This window comes from Periplaneta americana, chromosome 8 (genome assembly GCF_040183065.1).
Source record: "Periplaneta americana isolate PAMFEO1 chromosome 8, P.americana_PAMFEO1_priV1, whole genome shotgun sequence".
In the NCBI taxonomy this organism is placed as follows: Eukaryota; Metazoa; Arthropoda; class Insecta; order Blattodea; family Blattidae; genus Periplaneta; species Periplaneta americana.
This window is the reverse complement of record NC_091124.1, coordinates 6,582,501-6,606,429: the sequence shown is the minus strand read 5'-3', so window position 1 is coordinate 6,606,429 and position 23,929 is coordinate 6,582,501. Positions and strand designations below refer to the sequence as shown.

Genomic DNA, 23,929 nt, shown 5'->3' with positions numbered 1-23,929 from the left:
ACTAACTGCTGATGACCGGTGCATCGTAACAATTTTTACAGAGTCCCAAGGATTACAAAATGATAATTTTGATGACACACTGATATTCATACGAGTGGAGAAGTCAATCATCATAACGTGAGAATTTGGAGATATGAGATTCCACGTGCATACGAGTATGTTGAGCAGAAGCTCAATGCATATGGACCATTTACAGTAGCAGGATGACTTCATCTTTCAACTGGATAGCACACCACCGTGTTTTCATCTTCAAGTATGCTGGTATTCTACTAAGCAGGAGAGAACAATCTGAATCTTTCAAGGTGGCCTCCTATTCGCAGATCTAAAGCCTGTGGGGCCATACAGTTCTACCGAGGTGAAGCTGCTATGTTGAAAAGAGTATGGGAACACATCCATTGCTGTAGTAATGTAAATCTTTCGTCTCACAAAGTATTTTGGAAACAGTCTAAAAGTCACACCAACTTGTACGTGTTTTTATTTTGTAGTGGCTTAAGTAAGACTCACTCCTTTAATCAAATTTTCACCACACAGCAATGATATGCTTCAAAGAAAGACGCCAGTTTACTGAAAGCTACACAAAATCAAAACCACGCACTTATATCAACAACTCACGGCTGTAGATGGAAGTGGGTTCTGTTGTCCAAAAATGGCCTGGGTGATGGACAAACTGGCCCCTTCCAACACAATGTCCTCCACAGTTGGTGATGGACCACTTTCTCCAATTCTCAGCTTGAATGTCAAATCCTGGTTGTAACTAGCTCGCTGGTCACCCAGGAATCTGTCTGAAAATATTCATCAGGCATTAAAATCTTTACTTATCCACTACCACCGGTGGAGCGGAGGAGAGGTGAAATCCTCTCAAATCTAAAAACCCTGTTGAAGCTCTGCAACATTGTAACAGTGACTTACTTCCAGTAATACACAACCTGTTCACAAGGTCATTTTCATCACTAAGAAAACGTTCTTTAGGAACAACACAGGGAAGGAGAGCCTTAAGGGGGTACATATACTTTCAAGAGTCAAAATAATTCATTTTTCATTTTTCCTACATGAATGTAATATGAGCTCGTAGCTTTATATCAGTGAAAGAAATTTTAAGATATCTAAAAAAACAATTGACAAAATTAAGCATTAAAATGTCCTGCCAGCAATCTGTAAGTTCATCACAACTGTTCACATCATATCTTACACAATATTTTAGGTAACTGCATGAAATTAACATAAATTAAGAACAAAATCGTCAATCACAAATTTCTAAAAAGAATTAAATATAATTATGAAGAAAAAATTGTTTCTTCCTCTTGCAGTGCAGATAGTGTAAGATTGTTAACATGGCTGTTAGCTTTGAGGGGGAGAACTACAAAATATTTAAAATCTTAGAGCAGTTTTTTAAATACCAGTTTGGTACAAATTGCAAAATGAAAATTTACAACTCTGTCAACTTTTTATCTAGGCAAATATTTTTACTTTTATGTCGAATCACAATTTTCAGACTTAAAGCATATAAAATTTCATAGAGTTTAACAATATGGAGGAATAAAAATGATAAAACAAATACACTCTCAAGACAAAAGATATATGTAACCCCTAATGAACTGGCTCTCGTACTTTAATTAAATACAATCATTTCAATTAAGAAACTTGTTAAACGAATTATTCTTGCATAAAAAACGGATGATTCCTGGACCAAATGATCGTATTTTAATGATGTAATCACTTCATAGTTTTATCTGGTATTTTATGGGGTTCTTATGACAAAGATACCTGTTATCTGTTTTTATTATTAACAATATGACCGCACTTAGTGGGGCAGAGGCCCACAAGTCACAGTGTTGTGCCTCATACCTGGTGCCACGAAGTAGACAGACTCTGCTCCAGGGGCGCTGACCCCGATTGACTGAGATATCCCATTGTACATGGTGTTCAGTGGATTGCCGCGGTAATCCTGTGCAGACCATCGCTCCTTGTTGCGGGCGAATATGCTCTCAATCTCGACTTTCGAGTAGCCGGGAGCTGAGCGGCACACGGAGGAGTGGCCGTAGCAGAAGCACGGCGTGCAGCCAAATTCATTCTCGGCATCCAGGTTGAAGTACCCAGGTTTGCACCTGCAGTTATAAACAGATTCCAGTTTTATTGTCGATAATTCGCTATTTCACACACACGCAGTAATGAAGACTTATCTTAAGTTACAACCAGACGGACAGGGATAATTATACAGCAGTCTTTCATGCAAGGAACAAAATAATACAATTGCCGATCCCTTTCAATTTATTCCAGCACCTTCCTTATTTTGATCATTCTTGTAGTTCTGTCTGTCAAAAGGAATCGATATTTCTTAAGCAACCCTTTTTAATCTTATTTAACGACGATGTATCAACTACTAGGTTATTTAGTGCTGATGGAATTGATGACAGCGAGATGAGGCAAAGGATTCGCCTTGGGACTGCCTGACATTTGCCTTACGGTTGGAGAAAACCTCGGAAAACACCAACTGGGCAGCCAATCGAAACACAGTTCCGGCCAGATTGGTAAGCAAACCCAGCGCTGCCAACTGGTTGCTATTTCACGGACCAGCTGATATCTCAACACAAGGCCGGTGGCCAACACAAGCCCTATTTGTGGCCATTAGTTTTATCAAATGAGTTTGAGGTCTTGTCATATGAGCTTCATCAAGTAGGCTAAAAGGGAATTCTCTCTATTTCGTGGAATATTTTAACCTTTATCCTAGAGCAGCTAAAAATACGAACATTTTCAAATATTCCTGAGCCTTAAAATTGTTTGGTTCTACACCAAAAGTGGATGAAATTTTAAGCGTTGGACAAAAACTAGAGCTTCAACTAGATAAAGACGTGCCCTATGATGAACTGTGCATTAAATGAAATAATAGCTTCTTCCTTTGTGAAAGCTGAATATTTGACAAGTATTCGAACATGGTGTAAATATTTTCAGGATAAGAGAAATCTCCACAAATAAGAATAGTTGTAATTCAACACATGTTTAATATTGTGAAGATTGTATTCAGTGTCATGAATACCGTATGGAATGATGAGAGGAATCCTTCAAAGTATGGAAATAGTAAAAGCTGAACTTGGTATCAGCAAAAATCTTAAATTTGTGCAGAATTTTACTGTTTTATAGCAGAAGAAAAGGAAGTTCTGAATGCTGTGGCCTCAAGCTCCAAATGTAAATTTAAAAAGTGAATTTGGAGCACTGAAGCAAGGTGGCTGTTCCCCATACCATCAGTACTGGTGTGAATACACTTCAACGAAGTGTACATGCGTGTGTGTATACAATCCTAGATCATATGAGGAGCATCGTTTCAAAACGTATTAAGTCCCCTGTGGATGAAATTAAATTTGTTACTTTCTATTTATTTATCTTTCATGCTGTGAAGTCTGATGGTTCCAAGTCGTCATATTTGTAAACTGTGAAACCAGTACTTAAAAATTGTTTTGTGTAGTGTTTTGAAAACTTCTCTGGTTTACGAACAATCCAGTTTTTCGTCGTTCGTGTAAAAAAATTTTAAGTTGCACATAATCGTTTTGAAACGATACTCCTCATATATGTAACAGATAGGTCAGCCTTATAGGCTTTGACGTTAACAATTTTTGTCAGGTTTACTACGCTGCCATCTAGTTGTTACATAAGGAGTCACGTCATAATTCCCATTTGAATTGCATTAGCGACTGTACTGCCATCTCGTGTTCGTTTATGGCGGACGGGTGGCAATCCTGGCGGTTGTTCTCTTCAAAGTGCTGCTGATTTTAACATAGCAATGAGTTATCTGTTACATATATGATCTAGGATACAATATATATTTGAGTGAGTAAAATAGCCAGTAATTTTACTTACAAGAGTTGGCAACCCTAGTTACACCAGTGGCTTTGAACAATCTATCTGCTGTTGGAGCCAAATTTATTTGAGGGCTGCTTAAGACATACGAAATGTTTGAATTCTTGCACTGCGTCGTTACATGCAGAAATATAAAATGTTTAAGAGCTACGTGTTGGCAACAGATCCAACAGAAATGCTTCTCCTATGATGAAATAGAATGTTTCTATGTCAACATGGCACGAAACCCTCAAAACATTGCATCATGTTGCTAGCAACATTTGTAAAAAACAATACCTTTCCAGTCTCTGAATGTTGTGCCATATCAGAAAACTTAACTACCAGGCTAACATGACAAATAACGGTACCACGAACAATGCATTCTGCTCACCCTCCACAGCGCTTTCCTTCAACATTCTCCTTGCACTGACACACCCCCGAGTAGGGGTCGCACCGCGGCTGGTTCCCCAGGCTGCCTGCGTGGTTGCACCCGCATGGCTTGCAGCCGTGGCCGCTGAAGTCGTAGTGGTTGGCCTCGCAGCGGTCGCACTTGTCCCCGGTCACCCCTGGCTTGCACTGGCACCTGCCCTCGCTGTTGCACTGCAGACTCCTCGACCCTGCAACAAGTCGTACCGTCATTCAGCAGTGGCCAAACTTTCCATCAAATTTACTCATTAATTAATTGTTATTACATTTACACATGTGCGTGTGACATCATTTCTCCTGTTTGGGCAGTCAGCTGTAAAGCATATTGCATATAATTACACGTTACCTGTTTCTTCTGCAAAAGCAAATGCTATATGACATGTTTTACATCTAACAACTGCTTTTCTGTAAATTTCTTCTTGAAGCATAACTATCCTCTTTGGCATTTCATGTTGATATTCTGTATCAGAAGTGACCACAACGTTGATAGATTTTAAAAGTGCGTAGTACAGTGAATATCAATGGCTGTGCGGTAGTTCTTATTTGGAAAAATTGTTTTGTTGGCCCTGTTTGTTAGTTGGAATAAAAAAATCGGCATGGAACTCGGATGAATTTTGTGAAAACAGATGAAGCTTTTGTCAGTTTTTTTAAAAGCCTAAAAAAGGGGTGAATTTTCAGGGCGGAAATATGTTAAACTGTTACAAGGTGAACTTTCTCAGAAGTACTTCCTTGATATCTAGTGTTAACTTGCATAAAAATGCTCCCTCCTTTTTGCAATGAAACGATTGGGTTCAGCTCCAATTCCGCTCTAACTTACTACCAAATGCTCGGAATCACACCGTTCTTGCATTAAAAAAAATCACGCATATTTTTTTTAACGTATGAAACGAGCAAGAAATTAATTTGACAAAAAAGTGGAGACCTTCAATTGTAATGAGCGTGAGTGTTATCCTCGCTGGTGACTTCTCACTGCGACTGTCAGCCATCCAGCAGGAAATGTGCAATGGTAGACTATAGCAGAGGAAGATTCCTTTCCTTTTTTATGGCCAGGGCTTCAGTCTAGCATATTATAGCCTAACAAGTCTATTGGGTATTTTCTAGGCGTCCACCTTCGCAACTTGCCTATCTCGTTGCAGTTGCAGGCGATGCAGTAGTTGTCTTCTCGCTGGAAGTAGTTCTCTCGGCATCGTTCACAGTTCGGCCCGTCTCTGTTGCCCGTACAGTCCAGGCAATGTCCTCCATGGCCCGTCCTCTCGTACAAGTCCTTGTCGAAGAAGCACCGGTTCGAAAAGCCATTACAGTTGCAAGCTGAAATCAACAAAAAAAAAATCTTCCTTTCAGAACTATTTCAATATTATGTGCATCGAATTGCTGTTATTTCTGTAAGTGATACTGGATATGCAATAAATAGGTATCAAGATAATGCATTCATACTTATGATATAATTCATTTTCATGAACTATTATTCAAAATCCCTACAAATTGAACGGTTTCTAATTAGTGCAGGTAACTAACACTGCATAAATTCACAGTAAACAGAGCATTTAGTGGTGGATTGCTGATCCCAATCAAGAAAACTACTTATTCTTGCAATGTACTAGTTTGTATGAATTCTGACTTCAGTAGTGTTGGCTGTCTAAAATGTACAGCCTTACACTTGTTCCAGTACCTACATAATTACGTTATTATCAGTGCAAGGCTGGGTCCAGCCCCATGCCATGAAAAGAGCCAAGTTCTACATGATACATGGTTAGGTGCACCTACACATAGGCCTACTCTGTTATTAAAAATACATCAAGTTTATTTAGGGTTACCAGATGAGAAACAAGAAGAGCAGGACATTCTATCTGGGGGGGGGGGGGGGAACGGGATTTTCAACAAAAAGCAGGAAATGATAACGTGACACGTGACGTGACGTTTTCTTCAATGTTATATACAATAATGTAAATCGTTAGTGTCAGTATACGAAGTTAGGTTAGGTATAATAAAATTAATACATAACTGTTAATAATCAATAATTAAACTAACTATTTAACTGTAGCCTGCAGATTATAGATAACTTATATCTTGTTTAGTTTCAGGATTGTTGGTACTTCTCTGATGGCTAAATCTCTTTGAGCAAGGAATGTTTTTTTTAAGTTGGTTATTTAACGACGCTGTATCAATTACTAGGTTATTTAGCGTCCATGAGATTGGTGATAGCGAGATGGTATTTGGCGAGGATTCGCCATAGATTACCTGGCATTCACCTTACGGTTGGAGAAAACCTCGAAAAAAATCCAATCAGGTAATCAGCTCAAGCGAGGATCGAACCCGCGCCCGAGCACAACTTCAGACCGATTGAGCCACGGCGGTAGCTGGGATGATGTTTTTCACTCAATAATTACTTATGGAAATCCACACAAGATATCTTAATTACATTTTACAAACATAATTCCTCCTATGGATTCCAAACAGCCGGTTTCTCTCTTTGGTCTAACGATAGGAAAAGCAGGCAGACATAGGACTCGCTCCTGAAAAGCAGGATATGGCCGGCAAAATCGGGAATTCTGGTAATGCTAGGTTTATTTAACTTTTCACTTTCCGAAACATCATCCACTGAATCGTCTAAAAAACTTAATCGAATGCTTCGCTTCGAAATGTATTGTCGTCTATTTTTACATTATATTTATGAAAAGCTGGAAAATTTGGTGTTGATCCTTTCTGTAAAAGAGCTAATATCTAAGAATTTAACAAGCGGTTCTACGAAATGTGACAAATTTAACAAGCGTTCGGGCGAATGACACCACTGCACTGCACTGTAAGAATGTCTTGTTTACTACGTACATTACAGAAAGCCGAAGCGTTGATCCTCAGTTAGAGACGATTCCAACAACCAAGGAGGAGGAAATCAATATTGAACAATAGTAATAATATAAATGACGAAACTGTAGTAGAGTACTCTAGTCGAGATTGCTGCTATCTAGGCACATACACAGGAGTTACGAATCAGTACTGCCAGAAGCAAGAGCGTTATCTAATTCTCTAGCCACAGAGTCAGAAAGTCGTCCAAATAAAAAGGTACAGAAGGAACGTCATTTCTCGCTAATTCACAGCTTTCTGCCCGAGGGCAGATCTTTCACTGCAATCCATCATTCTCCACTCTTTCCTACTTTCTGCCTTCCTTTTAGTCTCCGCACACGAACCATGTATCTCAATATTGTCTATTTCGCTACGAAATATTTTTTAGAAAACTATGTCAGAAAAAAGGAATAATTGATGTCTGCCCAGTTTCTACCCAATACTCTAGATATATTTTTCAACGGCACAATTGCCACAGTGAAACAGTTTACACCATTAAGAGGAAATGGCATCATCCTTATCCTGGTTCTCTATCGTTTTATTTTTTTCGGCCTTTTCTTAATGTAGCTAAATACCATAAATATCGGCACTTCTCTGCTCTTGGTGACGATCGCTTGCTGTTAAATGTGAATGTGTTGCCATTGGACTTGACGGTGACGTTCCGTATAAAGGTGCGTACACACTTAGCGAACGAACAACGAACGAACGACAAACGAATGCATTCGCTGATTGAAATCGGAACGTGTGTACGTCGCAACAAAGGCAAACCGATCCGTCGCTTGTCGGTACATCAAAGGAAGTTGGTATTCGTTGTGGACGGGATTTGCCACTAGCTTGTAGTTCGTAGCAGAACGCAGCGCTTAGTTCAATTTCACTAACAGGATGTCGAAACTGGAGTGGACGGAAGACGCTGTTATAAATCTTATTAATGCATATAGGGAGCAGGAAACTTCATGGAATCCCAAGCATCCTACTTACCACACAGTAAAGTAAGAAAACATGATGTTTGGGAAGCTATTAGAAAGATGTTTAGCTGCAAGATAGACGAGTCAAACACTTGCAAAATTTGAAAATTATTTTTGTTTACTTATTTGCAGTGGATACATATTTGTTGTTTATTGTAAGGAGCAGAAGTCAAAAAGAAAATTGAGTCCCTGCTGACATCATTCCGAAGGGAAAGACAGAAGTCCATAAATCCAAAATAAGATCTGGAATGGGGAGTTATGAAGTGTACGAGTCAACTTGGTTCGCGTATAAACATATGACGTTCCTTTTGGACAAATTCACGCCCTGAAAAAAACAAAGTTCGAACCTTATGCACACAAAATAATTCATTGGAACTGAAGAGTGCCTTTTCGTAAGCATGATGCGCATTCGACAAACACAGACAAATCTCTCTTTTTAGCATTTTAAGATAATTATTGTCAGTGAGGTATCTGTATATTGAAACTTTCCCCTGTCTTGCAGTCGTAACTTAATAAAATCTTCCAGTTCCTCAATTATAGCTGTACATACTTCTGGAACAATCCTGGTAATCAGCTGTTTCGACACTTTGAATAAATACATTAAACTTGTATAAGAATCTCCTGTAGCGAGATATCGAAGTGTTAATGCTAGTCTTTCCTGAATAGATATTGCTTCTCGCCAGCCTGTGTCTTTCTTGGAAATTTTTGGCCCTATTTTGCACAGTAATATTTCGAAGTCAGTTTCTGAAATGCGACAGAAGTTGTGAAACTGTCCCGATTCCATTCGACGTAAATCATGAAGCAAGTCAGTGCCTCTATATTGATTGCGACTTTCGTAGAGTGGCGTCGGACACCATCGCCTTTTATTTTTTAACTTTCTTTTTATTAAACTGCCTATAATTACAACGGCTGCACTTGCTTTAATTATATTTTCGTCTGCCATTATTGCGGATAATCAGCGAACGTGAATGTTTTCTGACCATTTGCGAATGATTTGTACGTTGCTCCAAACAGCGAACGAACAACGAAGTTTCGCTTCATCATTCGTTCGTTGTTCGTTCGCTAAGTGTGTACGCACCTTAACCTTATACCCTTGTTACTCCGACCCTCTTTCGCTCAATTCACTATGTAATATTTATTGTCTTGACCGTTGAGGGCTTCGCACGGCCCTATCTTCCTTGGCCAGGTATACCACAGTCGGGCCACTGGACCTGGGCTAGTGAGGGAAGGGATGCAACCCCTTTGGGGAGACTACCTCGAAAGGGTTCTCGCCAACTATTCACTTGCTAGCTATATGAAGAAAGTATAAAAGTACTGAATAAATCAGTAAGCTTACATGGATCAGTATCTCACGAACAGAAATATAAATGAAGAATGAAATTATATTACAGGAATAGTCACAAAAGCAGCAGATGAAGCACTTGGATTAAGAAAGAAAATTTATAACAAAAAAGACTCCTCAAATATTAATTGTCAATATTACAGATATTATTCTGTAGACAAATTAATAAAAATATTTAATATTCTCATAGCTAGCAGTGCATATTTCTGAACAGATTACTGCGCACTTAACTGCGGAATCCCGGCCAAACAAGTCACTCAGCTGAGTGCGCCCCTTGTATAATGGCAGTTGACGTCAACATATATGCCTAACTTGGAGTCAGGCCAAAAGGGAAACATTGAAGGGGGCAGAGTTCGATCCGGTGCTGTGGATTGAATTCGGCGTAGCTCAGTGGTCAGAGCGCTTGGTACGTAGAACCAAGGACCCGGGTTCGATTCCCGGCGCCGGAGCGCGTTTCTCTCCTCAAATATTAATTAGAAAAAATTTAACTTATCGGTACCAATTTACGTAGTATTTGTGGACTTCGACAGGGTGAATAGAAATACTTTGGAACACTACGCTCAAAAAAGGCATCCACAAAATTTAATAAAAGCAATATTACGTACTGTAGCTATAGCCTATATGTAGGTCGTAGAAAACAAAATAACAATAGCATGCATACATACATACATGCATATACTGTACATACATACATACATACATACATACATGCATATACTGTACATACATACATACATGCATACATACGTGTACTGTCCGATAGAAGGTCTTTCACTGCAAACCCAGCATTCTCCAATCTTTCCTATTTTTTGCCTGTCTCTTAGTTTCCGCATATGATCCATATATCTTAATGTCGTCTATCATCTCATATTTTATTCTGCGCCGAACTCTTCTCCCGTTCACCATTCCTTCCAGTGCATCCTTCAGTAGACAGTTTCTTCTCAGCCAGTGACCCAGCCAATTCTTTTCTCTCTTTCGGATCAGTTTCAGCATCATTCTTTCTTCACCCACTCTTTCCAACACAGCTGCATTTCTTATTCTGTCTGTTCATTTCACACGCTCCATCCTTCTCTATATCCACATTTCAAATGTTTTTGGTCGCTTTTCTTCACTTCGTCGTAATGTTCATGTTTCTGCCCAATGCAATCCCACACTCCACACAAAGCACTTTACTAGTATCTTCCTTAGTTCTTTTTTCAGAAGTCCGCAGAAGATGCTCCTTTTTATATTAAAAGCTTCATTTGCCATTGCTGTTCTCCTTTTGCCTTCCCGGCAACAGCACGTTCTGCAAGAACTACAAGCCTGTAGGGAGAATATAGTCTTCGGTATGGTTCCAATGATTTGATGTTTCCATACGTATCGTAAATTCAGAAACCTCCAACATTTTGGGGAAAATGAGCCGACACACTATCTCCGGAAGTGGTACTTTTCTACATCTATGGCACGATGACACCGCCTAAAAGCTATAATCTTTTCGCTGTAAGAAAAATCCTAATATAAACAAAAGCACGTGACTGAAGTGAGGCTTCATTGGTCGCTGTTTGGCGCCATAGATTCTCAGTACGTGTTCCCGCCTACTGTTGTACATTCTGTTTCATGTTAAACATTTCCCGTTACTCGTCAAGTAGATCTGACCTCATTACTATGTATTCGTTTGCTTAGGAAACATTTACTTTATAATTACTGTAATTAAAACTCACATAACTTATTACATACATTTAAGCCTATTTGTTTTTCTCCGCTTTCGAGAGGGTTTCCACTCTTATGTTTAATAACCACACACACTGAGGATGCAGAAGCGATACTTCAGTACCACGTGCTTACGTGAACAAATACGAGCTCAAGTGACGCCAGCTTGTTACAAAAACAGACTACTTCGGTATTACTGTTTGTATTCATCCGCGTTCATAGTACATAACAAAATATAAAAGTAGCTTTTCTTTTACATATCGTTTTACATATGTGTGAAGTTATATGTTTCATCGTATTTAACAACTAGAATTCAATTTTTTATTTTCAAATAATACAAGATGATAGTTTCCAAATACGGACTATATTTTCCTGCGTCGTGTGAGTGTTTCGACTGGGAGCCAATCACGGGTATGACAGCAACGTGCTCGTGTTTACTTGGTATGTTGTATGTGTGTGACTACAATCTTAAATATGCTGCTACACACCAAAACTATAAATTTAGCAGTTGAGATACTTGCGATTGCTTCCAATTCAAGTTTTGTGGAATGCAACTACCAGCTGTTGCGCTTCTTCTCGTTACTGCCTCCCTCATTAGCGAGCCTTCCGCGCTCTTTAATAACTTACTATTAAGATCTGTACTAAAACCAGACTGGCAACTATTCACAATCAATTACGAAATTAAGTGGTTTGTCTCTAAGAATTCAATTATTTCTTGCACTCTTCATGTTATTAAATCTTCAACAGGATTCAAGCTGCTACGGTTATTCTCCGACATACATGTAGGAAAAAACCAAATAGAAAAAAAAACACACGCACAAACACGCACATAGTCTACATATAGCTCAACTAAAATATGTTTTTATATTAACTTAATCTGTTTATTATGCATTGTATATTTTTGTTTAGCATAACTGATGAATTGTATGTGCTGTAAATTGAATAGTATACTGTATAGGTCAACTGATGAATTGTTTAAGCTTATAAATTGAATTAATCTACTTCATATGTATTGTACAATTTTGTATAGCTTAACGAAAATAAGTTTGTAAATTGAACTAATTTGATTGTATATGTTTGTATAGTTTGGCTGATGAATTGTATATGCTTTTAAAATGATTACTAGTCTGTGTAGCTCTATTGATGAATTGTATATAGGCCTACTGTAAATTGAACGGTAGTCTGTATAGCTCAATTGATGAATTTTATATGCTGTAAATTGTATACTAGTCTGTATAGCTCAACTGATGAATTGTTTAAGCTTATAAATTGAATTAATCTACTTCATATGAATTGTACAATTTTGTATAGCTTAACGAAAATAAGTTTGTAAATTGAACTAATTTGATTGTATATGTTTGTATAGTTTGGCTGATGAATTGTATATGCTTTTAAAATGATTAATTACTAGTCTGTTCTAGCTATGCTGATGAATTGTATATAGGCCTACTGTAAATTGAATGGTAGTCTGTACAGCTCAACTGATGAATTGTTTATGATTATAAATTGAATTAATCTACTTGATATTAATTGCACAAATTTGTATAGCTTAATGAAAGTATGCTACTTTGTATTGTATATATTTGTATAGTTTTGGCCGATGAATTGTATATGCTTTAAATTGAATAGTAATCTATATAGCTCTATTGATAAATTGTTTGTGTTTGTAATTTGAAGTAGTTTGCATGATATGTATTATCAATTTCTGTATATCACAACTGGTTGAATTGTTTATGACTTAAATTTAATTAACTTGTTTTGTATTATACATATAGCTCAACTGATGAATGATCGTTTGCGTTTGTAAATTTAATAATCTGATTGGCTATGTATTGTATACTTTTAGTAGAGCCATCGATGTAGCTCAGTCGGCAGACTCGCTGGGCTGCTGACCCGGAGCTGCGTTCGGGCTTGGGTTGGATCCCCCTTTGGTCTTTGGTTTCTTCCGAGGCTTTCCACAGCCGTGGGACTGAAGCCGGATGGTCTATGGCGAGTCCTTGGCATCAACCCCTTTGATTTGATTACCTGGTTGGGCTTTTCCGAGGTTTTCCCCAACCAAAAGGCAAATGCCGGGTAATATTTTGGCGAATCCTCGGACCTCACCTCATCTCACTACATCTCGCCAAAATATTGTAAAAAAATGCACAAATTTGTAAAAATGGTAGAAAATTACTAAATTGTAAAACTATAAAAATTTGTAAAAATTGTAATTGTAATATTGTAAAATTATGATTTGTTCCACATCTTAAAGGTTCATTGCTCATGTAAGATCTATGGAATAAAATGAATGAATGAATGAATGAATGAATGAATGAATAAATGAATGAATAACATATTACATAAACAGAATCGGTAGATACAATATAATGTTAAATACCCTGAGATTCTGCCAGTGAAACAATGAGGATATTATGGCAATGCCAGGTTTTCCAATTGCCTTCGATTCGCAGTACAACAATTCAGCAGGTTTGATAATAGAGTGAAACTTCGCTAATTCGGAATTCGCGATAATTCGGACAACTTTTTCTTTTACACTATGATAGGTCTACTGAAGTTTGCAACGATCAATTCAAATAATCCAAAATATCTCTAAATCACAATCTGAAAATGTCCTTCGCGTAGAATAATTCGATTGGGCACTGAAGAACTTCAAATTCGTTCTCTTTACTAATGTTCTGTGTTTCATATTTGTGAAATAAAATGATTAAATACTAAGTTAGTAACGGAACGACTATACCTACGATATCATTATTTTTTCAATTGAAGAAATAATCCTGTTCCAGTAAATTCTCTATAATTCGGACTTTCATTGATTCAGACTGGATTTTCATCAATTTAGTCCGAATTAATTGCAATTATATAATGATTTTACGGAGGAAACATCATTAATCAGTTTCAACGGCCTATTTCTATTCAAAACTCCTATCTGGAAGTCGCAGACAAAAAAATGGGAGAGGATTTACTTGTTTTTAACTTACCATCAGACGACGTTTCGAAGGCTACATAAACATAATATATAAATCCTCATTTACAATGCAAACTTCACTACAAACATAACCTTAATATGAGAGGTTTGAACCAAGCCAATACTGCAACGCGTACATAGAGAAAATAGCAATTTCGTAGCTCCAAGGTCAGGACGGGGTGATGCGGTAGGGGAGGTCAAACACTGCACTGCGACCGTGTTAACCCCCTGAATTCAGCAGCTAATGATATTGGGAAAGAGGGGAATCCCAGGAAAATGCTCAACTGCGGTACTGTCAGCCACAAATGTGTGCATGTATGTATTTATGTATTAAAGTATGTGTACGTGTATTTATTTATGTGAGGGGGGTTACTACTGAGACCTAGTAGGCCTAAATCTATTACGTTTACCCTCCAGCCAGGAGTTCCAACCCATACCGGCTAACTACACTAAGGTTCGCTATGTTCCGATAATGGTATATCTATCAGTGGCGTAGCGTCAATGTAAGCTAAAAAGCTTAGCTTCCCCAGTTAATAATAATTTCATAATAAACCTGCAGTTTATGAACAAAATTATTTATTAATTTTAATAGAGTTTATATTTACGCGTTAAATATTGTGATGCGGCAGCTCAAGATAATTCGTGATGCAGCAGCAAACAAGAAGCCTGCACACACCAGCTTCCAAGCAGACTGGTTTCTTACACTCATTCTTCTGTGTAACCCATCCCGCAGATTTTCCATCCCTTTCTAACTAAACTACCCTGGTCACAAGGCTATCAAGAAGCTAGCTTTAACATCGAAAATAATTTAGTTTCCGAGTTATCCCTTTCGTGAGTTGTGTTCAGTTGAAGTGTTAGTGTGCATTGTGACTGATAAAATAAATAATGAGTGAAATAACAGTTCCTGACACCAATTTACTTGAATTTTTAGGACAATTCTATTATCAAGATTGACTTACGAACAAAAGTGCGATTTAAAAACAAATGACCGTGTCTATTTGTTAGAGATATGGGTAAACCATGAAATCATATTTTACTACGTACCATTTGAGGTCATGCCTTATTGGTGTTACTTACGAGGTTCCAACCAATCTTCGGACTGCTGACTTGACATTGATTACTATTTATTTTAAGATTGTATTTTTGTAATACGTTTTCTCATATGTACATGAAAGACAACTTGAGTTAGCTTCCCCTGCTCAAAATTTCATGCTACGCCACTGATATCTATAATGTGATAAGTTGAGCTATATATAATCATAATTTTCCTTACTGTGTGTACTTAAAAATATTGTATTCATTGTATGCTTTGTACGGCACTATTTTATTACTACTACTACTATTATTGTTATTATCATTATTATTATTATTATTATTATTACTACTATTCTTATTTTTTATCATTATTATTATTATTATTATTATTATTATCAATAATTGTCTTATTTTTTATACTTTGTATGTCTCATTTATTTTGACCTGCTGTTCACATATTATTATGCTTTTTTCTTTCTTCCTGTATGTTATATATTATGTCTGATTTCTACTTACTTGTTGTTTACATTTTATTATTATTATCTTATTCAGTTTTGTGTCTAAAATTGTACTGTACTTTGTAAATTTGTAGTGTTTTTTGTAACACAGTTTTACTCCTGGTTGAGTGTTAGAGAAGGCCGTATGGCCTTAACTCTGCCAGGTTAAATAAATCATTATCATTATTATTATTATTATTATTATTATTATTATTATTATTATTATTATTATTATTATTATGCAGGTTTCGTCCCTAGATCAGCCCCTGCTGCCTGCGTGACAGGCCCAAGGTCTGATATCTGCTCTATGATTAAAGTTTCTAGTCTCATAAATAAACTCCTGTCAGAACTATGGCAGCAACTTCCATACTTTCGTTCTAAATTAACTAGCACCACTCTATCGGAATGAATATGATAGAATGCAGTGTCTATCAACTTTTTTGCTAGCGTATCCCCAAAATACATTTTTTTACCTTAGACTAGTACCCTCTAAACTGCATTGCAATTATATAAAAAATAACAAAAGACTGTGATTGACATTGTATGCAAATTAAATTATTATTATTATTATTATTATTATTATTATTATTATTATTATTATTATATAAAATTGTATTGAAACATGGAAAAACAAAAGTTGATATTGTAAAAGAAAATATATAAAGTACAATAATTATGAACAAGTGCAACAAAATGAATGTGTCTGCATTTTTACATAGCCAGTCAATGCGGTGCGTACCCTGGGTGCCCTGGTTTAGAAGGCCCGCCCACTGTCACTGCGCAGTTCCCACGCTCTCTTGGATCGGCTCCATTTCTCTGTCGCATCTTCGTTTGTCCTCCACAGCGGGATTCCTTTCTTTATGGGACAGCGTTCATAATATACTAACGTTTGGGAAGAAAGTAAAAAGCTGCAGGAATGCCAGGGCCATTCAATTTCCACGAAGTCAGTCCGTGTGCTCCGGGCAGCGGCATTCGCTTTCCTGCGTTTGGGCAAGCATTTCAGTTCTCTGTTTACGCATTATGGAATACATCCAAACTAATACGCCTCATTAATGCACTGGCTCCTCTTGCACCTCGGCGGATATCGCACAATTTACTGTGTTGCTAAACCAATGTTAATATTTATCATGTTTTGATCGATTCAAAGTCTTTCTTCCAATAATATTTCAGAAGGATTCTTTCCATGCCCTATTTGTCCTTCTACAGATGCCAAGACTTTCAATCTGCTAGAGGATTAAAGATTCATTGTTCTCGAGTTCATTCTCAATCTTTTCCTCCGGATTCTTCTACACCTAATCAGTGGCGATTTCTCTTAAGGAGCACAGGAGCAGTGCACCGCCTCTTCAAATAACACATGTTTTTAAATGTATGTCAATGAGCTGCAGTAGACTATGTGAGCGACATAATTCTTTATTATAATACTATGTAAAAATAACACTGCACGTGTACTGTTCTTGTTGACGCCTGGGACTTATGTTTACCGCTCGACACTTGCGGCACACTGCTCCATTCGAGCATGCGTAGTAGTACTGTTTCACTGGCAGGCTTTGGAGCATGGTAGGGAGGCAGTACAGTGAGCGTAGGGGGGGTTAGGAGCACTTTCAGATGTGTTCTCAAGCTCGTTCCAGCATATATATTACTATGAATAGTGAGCAAAATCTTTTAAATGTGTAATTTTCTATAAGACCTTTACACGAAAAGATCAAAATAAAGAAGATGGGTATACGTACGCATGAATTAAAATTATAAGTGACGAAGAACAGTAATAGAGAAGTGACTAGAAAATTCAACATTCGGACTTACGAAAAATGCAATATGCGGCTGCAATACAGTATAAAGACGCTGTATTTTGTTTTCCTTGCCTGTTGTTCTACGGCGAACATTTAATGACAAAAATAAGTACGTTTTATGAATTTTATTTATTTTTCTGTTTGAATTGAGGACTTCGCGTAGTAACTACATAATATTGATTATCGTTCTGCAGATATGGTTGATTTGAAGCGCATGAATGAAGGAATTAAAAAAACACTATTCTTCAACTGCACACATCAACAATAATGTTAAATTAGCAGTGTTGGGTCAAACAAACATACAGTCACAATTGGATTCAATTGGATTGTTGAACTTCACAATGATAAAGCTACCAAGCACAGATATGTGCGTGCGGTTTTGTGGAGCTTTGAGTTGGCTTTAAGAGGTCACGAAGACGGAACTCATCTTTAAACGCTAGTATTTTTCTTGGCCTCATCTATTTCAGTTCTGAATTAGACGCACTCTTAAGGAACATTTGGAAAGAGGAACAGTGTTTAAGAGCACATCAAACACTAACTCATACAGAACGAAATCCTTCAAGCAATTTTGATGTATGCCATGATGAGATTTCAAAGAAATAAAGAAAGCTGCTGACTTTTTAGCAGTTAAGGCTGATGAGACGACACACGTATCGAATGCTTGTGAAAGTGTGAACTGTGTTATAAAACGCAATATAGCGAAAACAATATTATTTACGGTGTGCTGCAATAGAAATTGAACACTTTACTTTGCTATTACTGGACCTACATAGGAAACTGATTAACTGCAATTTCTTGACTAACAAAATTATGTAAATCTATACCTACGTAACATATGTTAATACGAGGAGGATCCAGGAAATAACGACCGTTTTGTTGTAATAATTAAAAAAAAATATATTTATTTGAAAAAACAAAGTATGTTACATAACTGAAGCTTCCTTTACTTCTCTACATAATCACCACCTACATTTAAACATTTGTCGTATCTGTTCACTAGCTTCAGAATTCCCGTGTTATACTCCTCTGCCGCCAGTTCATTAAGCCAGGTGTTCACTGTATTCTTCAACTCTTCACCACTTCCAAAACGCGTACCACCCAGAAAGTCTTTCAGCTTAGTGAAAAGGTGAAAATCGCTAGGAGCAAGGTCTGGACTATAGGGCGGATGATCAAAGATTTCCCAACCGAATTGATCCAGCAATTCTCGAGTTGAAGCAGCAATGTGCGGGCGGGCACAGATTTTGTGGTAGCCAAGATGTTGCGACACAATTTCACCAAGCAAAGAACGAGAAATGTCAGGAAAGGCAATATGCAATTCGTCGAGTGATGTGCGCCTGTCTTTCAAGATTCTGTCGTTCACTTTAGTCTTCAGGTCTTCTGTGATGAGTGATGGGCATCCAGATCGAGTTTCATCGTAGACATTTGTTCGCCCATTGTTGAACATTTCGCACCATTTTCTCACATTTCTTTCATTCATTACAGTATCACCATACACTTCTTTCAATTGCCGGTAAATTTCTGCAGGTTTCAAATGTCGGGCATTCAAAAATCGAATCACACTCCTCACCTCACAGTCGGCGGGATTATCAATCACGTCGTTCATTTTGAAGTAACACAAAATGCAGAATGGCCACTTGTTGCAACCAGTACTCACAACATTATGAGAACACATGTTAAGGAAGCCAGTTGACCTTCAAACAAGGAAGGGGAGTCAACTGCGCGGCGGGTATGCGCGAATGGTCGTTATTTCCTGGATCCCCCTCGTAGTTATGTAATAATTAGTACCTATAATAATAATAATAATAATAATAATAATAATAATAATAATAATAATAATAATAATAATAATAATAATAATAATAATCATAGGCCTAATAATCATAATCACAATAAATATTTGTGCACCACCAGGATTATTTATCACCACACGCCACTGCACCTAATTCTATAGATGATTTCTACTCTAAACTTAGTTTTTACAAGAAGAATGTTAATGTATTGAGGCCGAATACCTAAAGACGCTAGATCTTCAGCTGTCAGTCGCTTAAGTCAAGAAATGGTTGCTGAAAAACTACTCTATTAAAACGATTACAGCGCACCGAAGCGAATTTGGTCAGGGTACCGAAACGGTTCAGACCGATCTTTAACGTGATTGTTAACACGACTTTCCTACACAATCCACTGCAATCCCCACGTGTATCAACGTCGGTTAATGTAAACACCGGTTAAAATTGTCACCTAACCTCTGGTTAAGCATTTTTACACTGGATCGACCACAGTAATCTCTAACCGGCCATATTCGAGTGGTTAATGGAGATAACCAGTGATTAGTAGAGCACATAAAGCAAAATGGCGGCCAGAGCCACAGATGTTTATTTCGAAGATTATTATTATAATACAGTACTTGAATTACTTGATAGAGCGTGAGCATGAAGGTTCTTTAGTGGAAAGAGAGAATTCTTAGGAGGAATTAAGTGACAGAAAATTTCAGGAGGGATTTCGTTTATCAAAATCTACAAATGGATCACTTGAAATAACACAAAAAGTCATATTTCTCCTATGGTTCGGCTGCTTATATTACGATTCTATGTAACTGTTATTTTCTGTATTTTAAGAGGCAATACTCTAATCTCTCTTTCTCTAGGTCACTGGCTGAACAAAGAGAGGTTATGGATGGGTCATAGGATAATGAACAGTTCCCTCATGTAAATGGGGTCCTTGATCGTATACACATTCCTATTAATCTTCTGCATCCTTTTCCTTTATAGATATTCCATCTGTTTATATAATATATTTAAATTCTAGTAATTAAGTCTAGCGATACTTCAACCACACAATGGGATATAATCATTTTTGCATTAAATTTTCTATTTTGTACGATTTTAACCTAACAGCAAGGAAATGCAACTCGCAAGTATAACAGCGCCCAAAGGCAAACAAATGCAAAGCGAAAATGTAGGACACGTTCATTTCGATGTAGAACGGAGTGAGCGCAGTCATTTTTAGACGTTGACTATTATCTTTGCAGCGGTATGGATGCTTTCCTTTAGTCATTTTGTAGAAACAGTGTACCATCATAGACTTTACTCTGGTTAAATGAGGTGTCAGCTAGCCATGTTTAAGTAATCGGTGATTATGAATGGTGCACACAAATTACATTTTAACTACTGTTACTGTTTAACCATCGTTTCATAATCTACGATTACTGCGTTTTTAACCGATGTTGATACACTTCGCCACAAGCGCCTGATTCGTCGGTAAACGAGGCACCTGCCATGCCGGTTCCCTTTGTTCCACAAAGAAGCATGCCACTGCGTTCTACTGATAAATGACTGCCCGCTGCCCCGGGAATGTGGACCAACATCTGCTTCCACTTTTACTGTGGAAATCTCGAATGATATTCGTTCGCCTGCCCTAAACGAACAACCTTGTCTGACATCCGTTATGCACTGTGGTGGTTATTATTAACTTCAGTGCTGACTACGTCCCTAATAAGCTCTCTGCGAAGCTTGTAATTATCCTGCACTGCAGGTCACGGAACCCAAGAAGCCACACCTGGCAGACATGCGCAACAGTCCATCTCGCCAACTCCGACAGAGCCAGTCTCTGGATTTCCGCTTCCCAGTCCACGCAAAAGAATGTGTAAGGTTGTTAATCGCGAGTGGCCTCCCAACTCGATAACAAAGTGCCGAAGAAAGGCTCACTTACCCTTCTGAGTGGGACAGGTGACCAATTGGATTGGAGCTCACACAGCAGAAATGTTAAATGTTATGATTTATTTAACGACGCTCGCAACTGCAGAGGTTATATCAGCGTCGCCGGATGTGCCGGAATTTTGTCCCGCAGGAGTTTTTTTACATGCCAGTAAATCTACTGACATGAGCCTGTCGCATTTAAGCACACAGCAGAATGAGTCTATTGGATACACTGTTGAGTCTACAGTACTGTACCGGTATTTGAATGTCAGTAAATGCAGCGAAAATAAAAGTGTGGAAAAAGGACTTTAAAATATCGATTTTCATTCACGAGAACCTGTTTGTAATTGTGAAATAAAATTAGAGCATGAATTGTGAGAACGATTGGGTAGACTATTACACTCTTACTACGTCACACTTCTTTCGACCAATAAAACGGTACGAAAGGACGTCTTTCAACCAATCATGGCTGCTTATCGCACAATTTTATCGCGTCCCTAGCATTTGTTTAATTTTATCGCGTCCCTATTTGTTTATTTTCATCACTACCCTAGCATTTGTTTCTCTGTTTGCCAACATTTCAAAACTGCACTGGTCTGGATGTCAAAAAACAGAAAATTACAAACCACTCCAGTCGATGCACAGCAGTTTCAAATATGACTCGCATTGGCATTCAAGAACAAGAATTAATAAAGATCACTGGTCACATATGAAGAGAATCATTCGGAAATCCTGAATAAGTTGAGGGATACACCATGTACATCAACGAGTTCACTTCTTTTACGCACACGTCCAATATAACGTCAACTGAACCACCAACCACTAAAACATTCAAATTTGAAAATTGTACTTTTAATAATTGTTTCTTTTAAAATTATTCATGTTTATTTTTTATTTCATCATCGTTAATTAAAACGTTTATTGTTTATTTCATCATCCCTAATTAAAACTTTTCTAACACTTGTTCATATTATTTAGGTTATGTTATAGCTTCTGCTATATGATATTATGGATAGTCACGTATCAGAGATTGTTTAATACTAAGATTTATTGAAAATCATCTGTCAAGTGACGTTGATTACTGGGATCCGGATGATTGAAGTGATATGCAAATGTTTTAATAAAAATGAAACTGAATCAACAAAGCCTTTTTGACTAGTAACCGTCCACAGAATTCAATGATGATTCCATAGTTGGCACAACTGATACCGCTAACAAGAAACTATAATCATAAAACGTTACTGCCATCTAGGGTAATGTTGAGATGGTACAATAATACATTTGAAGACAGTTGTATTTTCGTAAGCCAATTAATATTTTATTGTATTAGAGTACTTTGTTACTTCTAATCTTTATATACTTTCTTCTAATCGTGTAATAGTCAATTAAATCCCACTCGAGTTTTGATTTTCTCTAGATAAATCAAAACCTCTAGTGAGATTACTGTTGATAAAATTGGCCAACATATTATAAATGAAAAACCAATGATAATTCTTTCTGCAAAATTCTAAAACTGTTTTTCTTCGGAAAATGACCAAAGTTTCACCCATCTCCTCCCTTAATGGGGGACAGCGAACAAATTATTATTATTATTATTATTATTATTATTACTACTATTATTATTATTATTATTATTATTATTATTATTATTATTATTATTATTATTATTTTGTTCGCGCCCCTTTGCGGATCCCCGGTCCTCCGGCTGAGACTCAGTGATCCAGAATGTCATGCAGGCAGACAAGGCTGCGTTTGGGGGGTTTTCTCACGGTCTATAGTATTATTATTTTCAAACGGGCTGTAAATTATTAAAACCTCACCTTACAAAAAAAATGTTGGAAACAAAAGTTGCCCAATTTGTTGAAGAGAACAATATTCCATTAAAAATATCAAAGCTGCCCCCCGCACCCCATACAACGGCATGCCGTCTATAACGCAATCTGAAGTTGCGGTAGTTTTATTTATCCATTTAAGAGAAACTGACTTTTAACAGTTTATGTGGGCCACTTTGTATTAAAGATGAGGTGTGACAGTTTTCAGTCACAGCTCCGATGTGATATAGAGCTATTTGAACAGTGTGATTTTTGTGTTCGATTTATTCTTGCGATTGTGAATGTTGCAACGCCCTGACATTCATTAAAGGTGATGGCAGGCAATACATGCCACATTCCAAGGATAACGTCGTCATCAGTCGTAATGTAGAAGTTTCTTGTTGCTTTAAATCTTGGCTACGATACTACCCATCTCTCTTTCTACGCGTGAATAGTTGCATTATTGGCTTGGTTCATCAAGGTTATGTTTGTAGTGAAGTTTGCATTGTAAATGAGGATTTATATATTATGTTTATGTAGCCTTCGAAACGTCGTGTGATGGTAAGTTAAAAACAAGTAAATCCTCTCCCATTTATTTGTCTGCGACTTCCAACTAACTACGACGTTCATCAACTGCAGTTGGTTCGTGCCTAAAATGACAAAGGGTTCGCTACTTCTATGATATTACAATATCTCATTTCTGAAAAAATTAAATAATACTACACTTCTTTAAAGTAGACAATTACCTTAAAATGAGCCTGATGATGATGATGATGATGATGATGATGATGATGATGATGATGATTATCTTTGAAAAAGAACACAGCGATTTTTCCTCACGTTATCATTCTGTCTTTCAATATTCTGCCTGAAAGCTGAGCTAAGCTGTTGCCTAATTTCTGTTCTTCCAAGGACTGACAAATCTAGGCAAGCATTCTTATGAGCATATACTCTGAAGCTATAGAAAGAAAGCATTGGAATTAGTGATGGGAAATTCAGTTCAATTTACAGATTAGTTCGCGGCGAACTAGTTCGATAGTAA

At 37.3% G+C, this 23,929-nt stretch overlaps 1 protein-coding gene across 1 annotated transcript in view; it reads right to left on the bottom strand.

Annotated features, from left to right (window-relative positions):
• Nucleotides 1-23,929, bottom strand: part of LanB2 (laminin subunit gamma-1) — a 219,832-nt gene that overhangs the window by 47,912 nt on the left and 147,991 nt on the right. The window contains exons 7-10 of the mRNA XM_069832299.1: nucleotides 5,380-5,565; nucleotides 4,223-4,448; nucleotides 1,846-2,105; nucleotides 613-782 (exon numbers count right to left, since the gene is read on the bottom strand). Of these exons, the coding sequence (XP_069688400.1) occupies nucleotides 613-782; nucleotides 1,846-2,105; nucleotides 4,223-4,448; nucleotides 5,380-5,565 (842 nt within the window). The remainder of the gene's footprint in view (nucleotides 1-612; nucleotides 783-1,845; nucleotides 2,106-4,222; nucleotides 4,449-5,379; nucleotides 5,566-23,929) is intronic.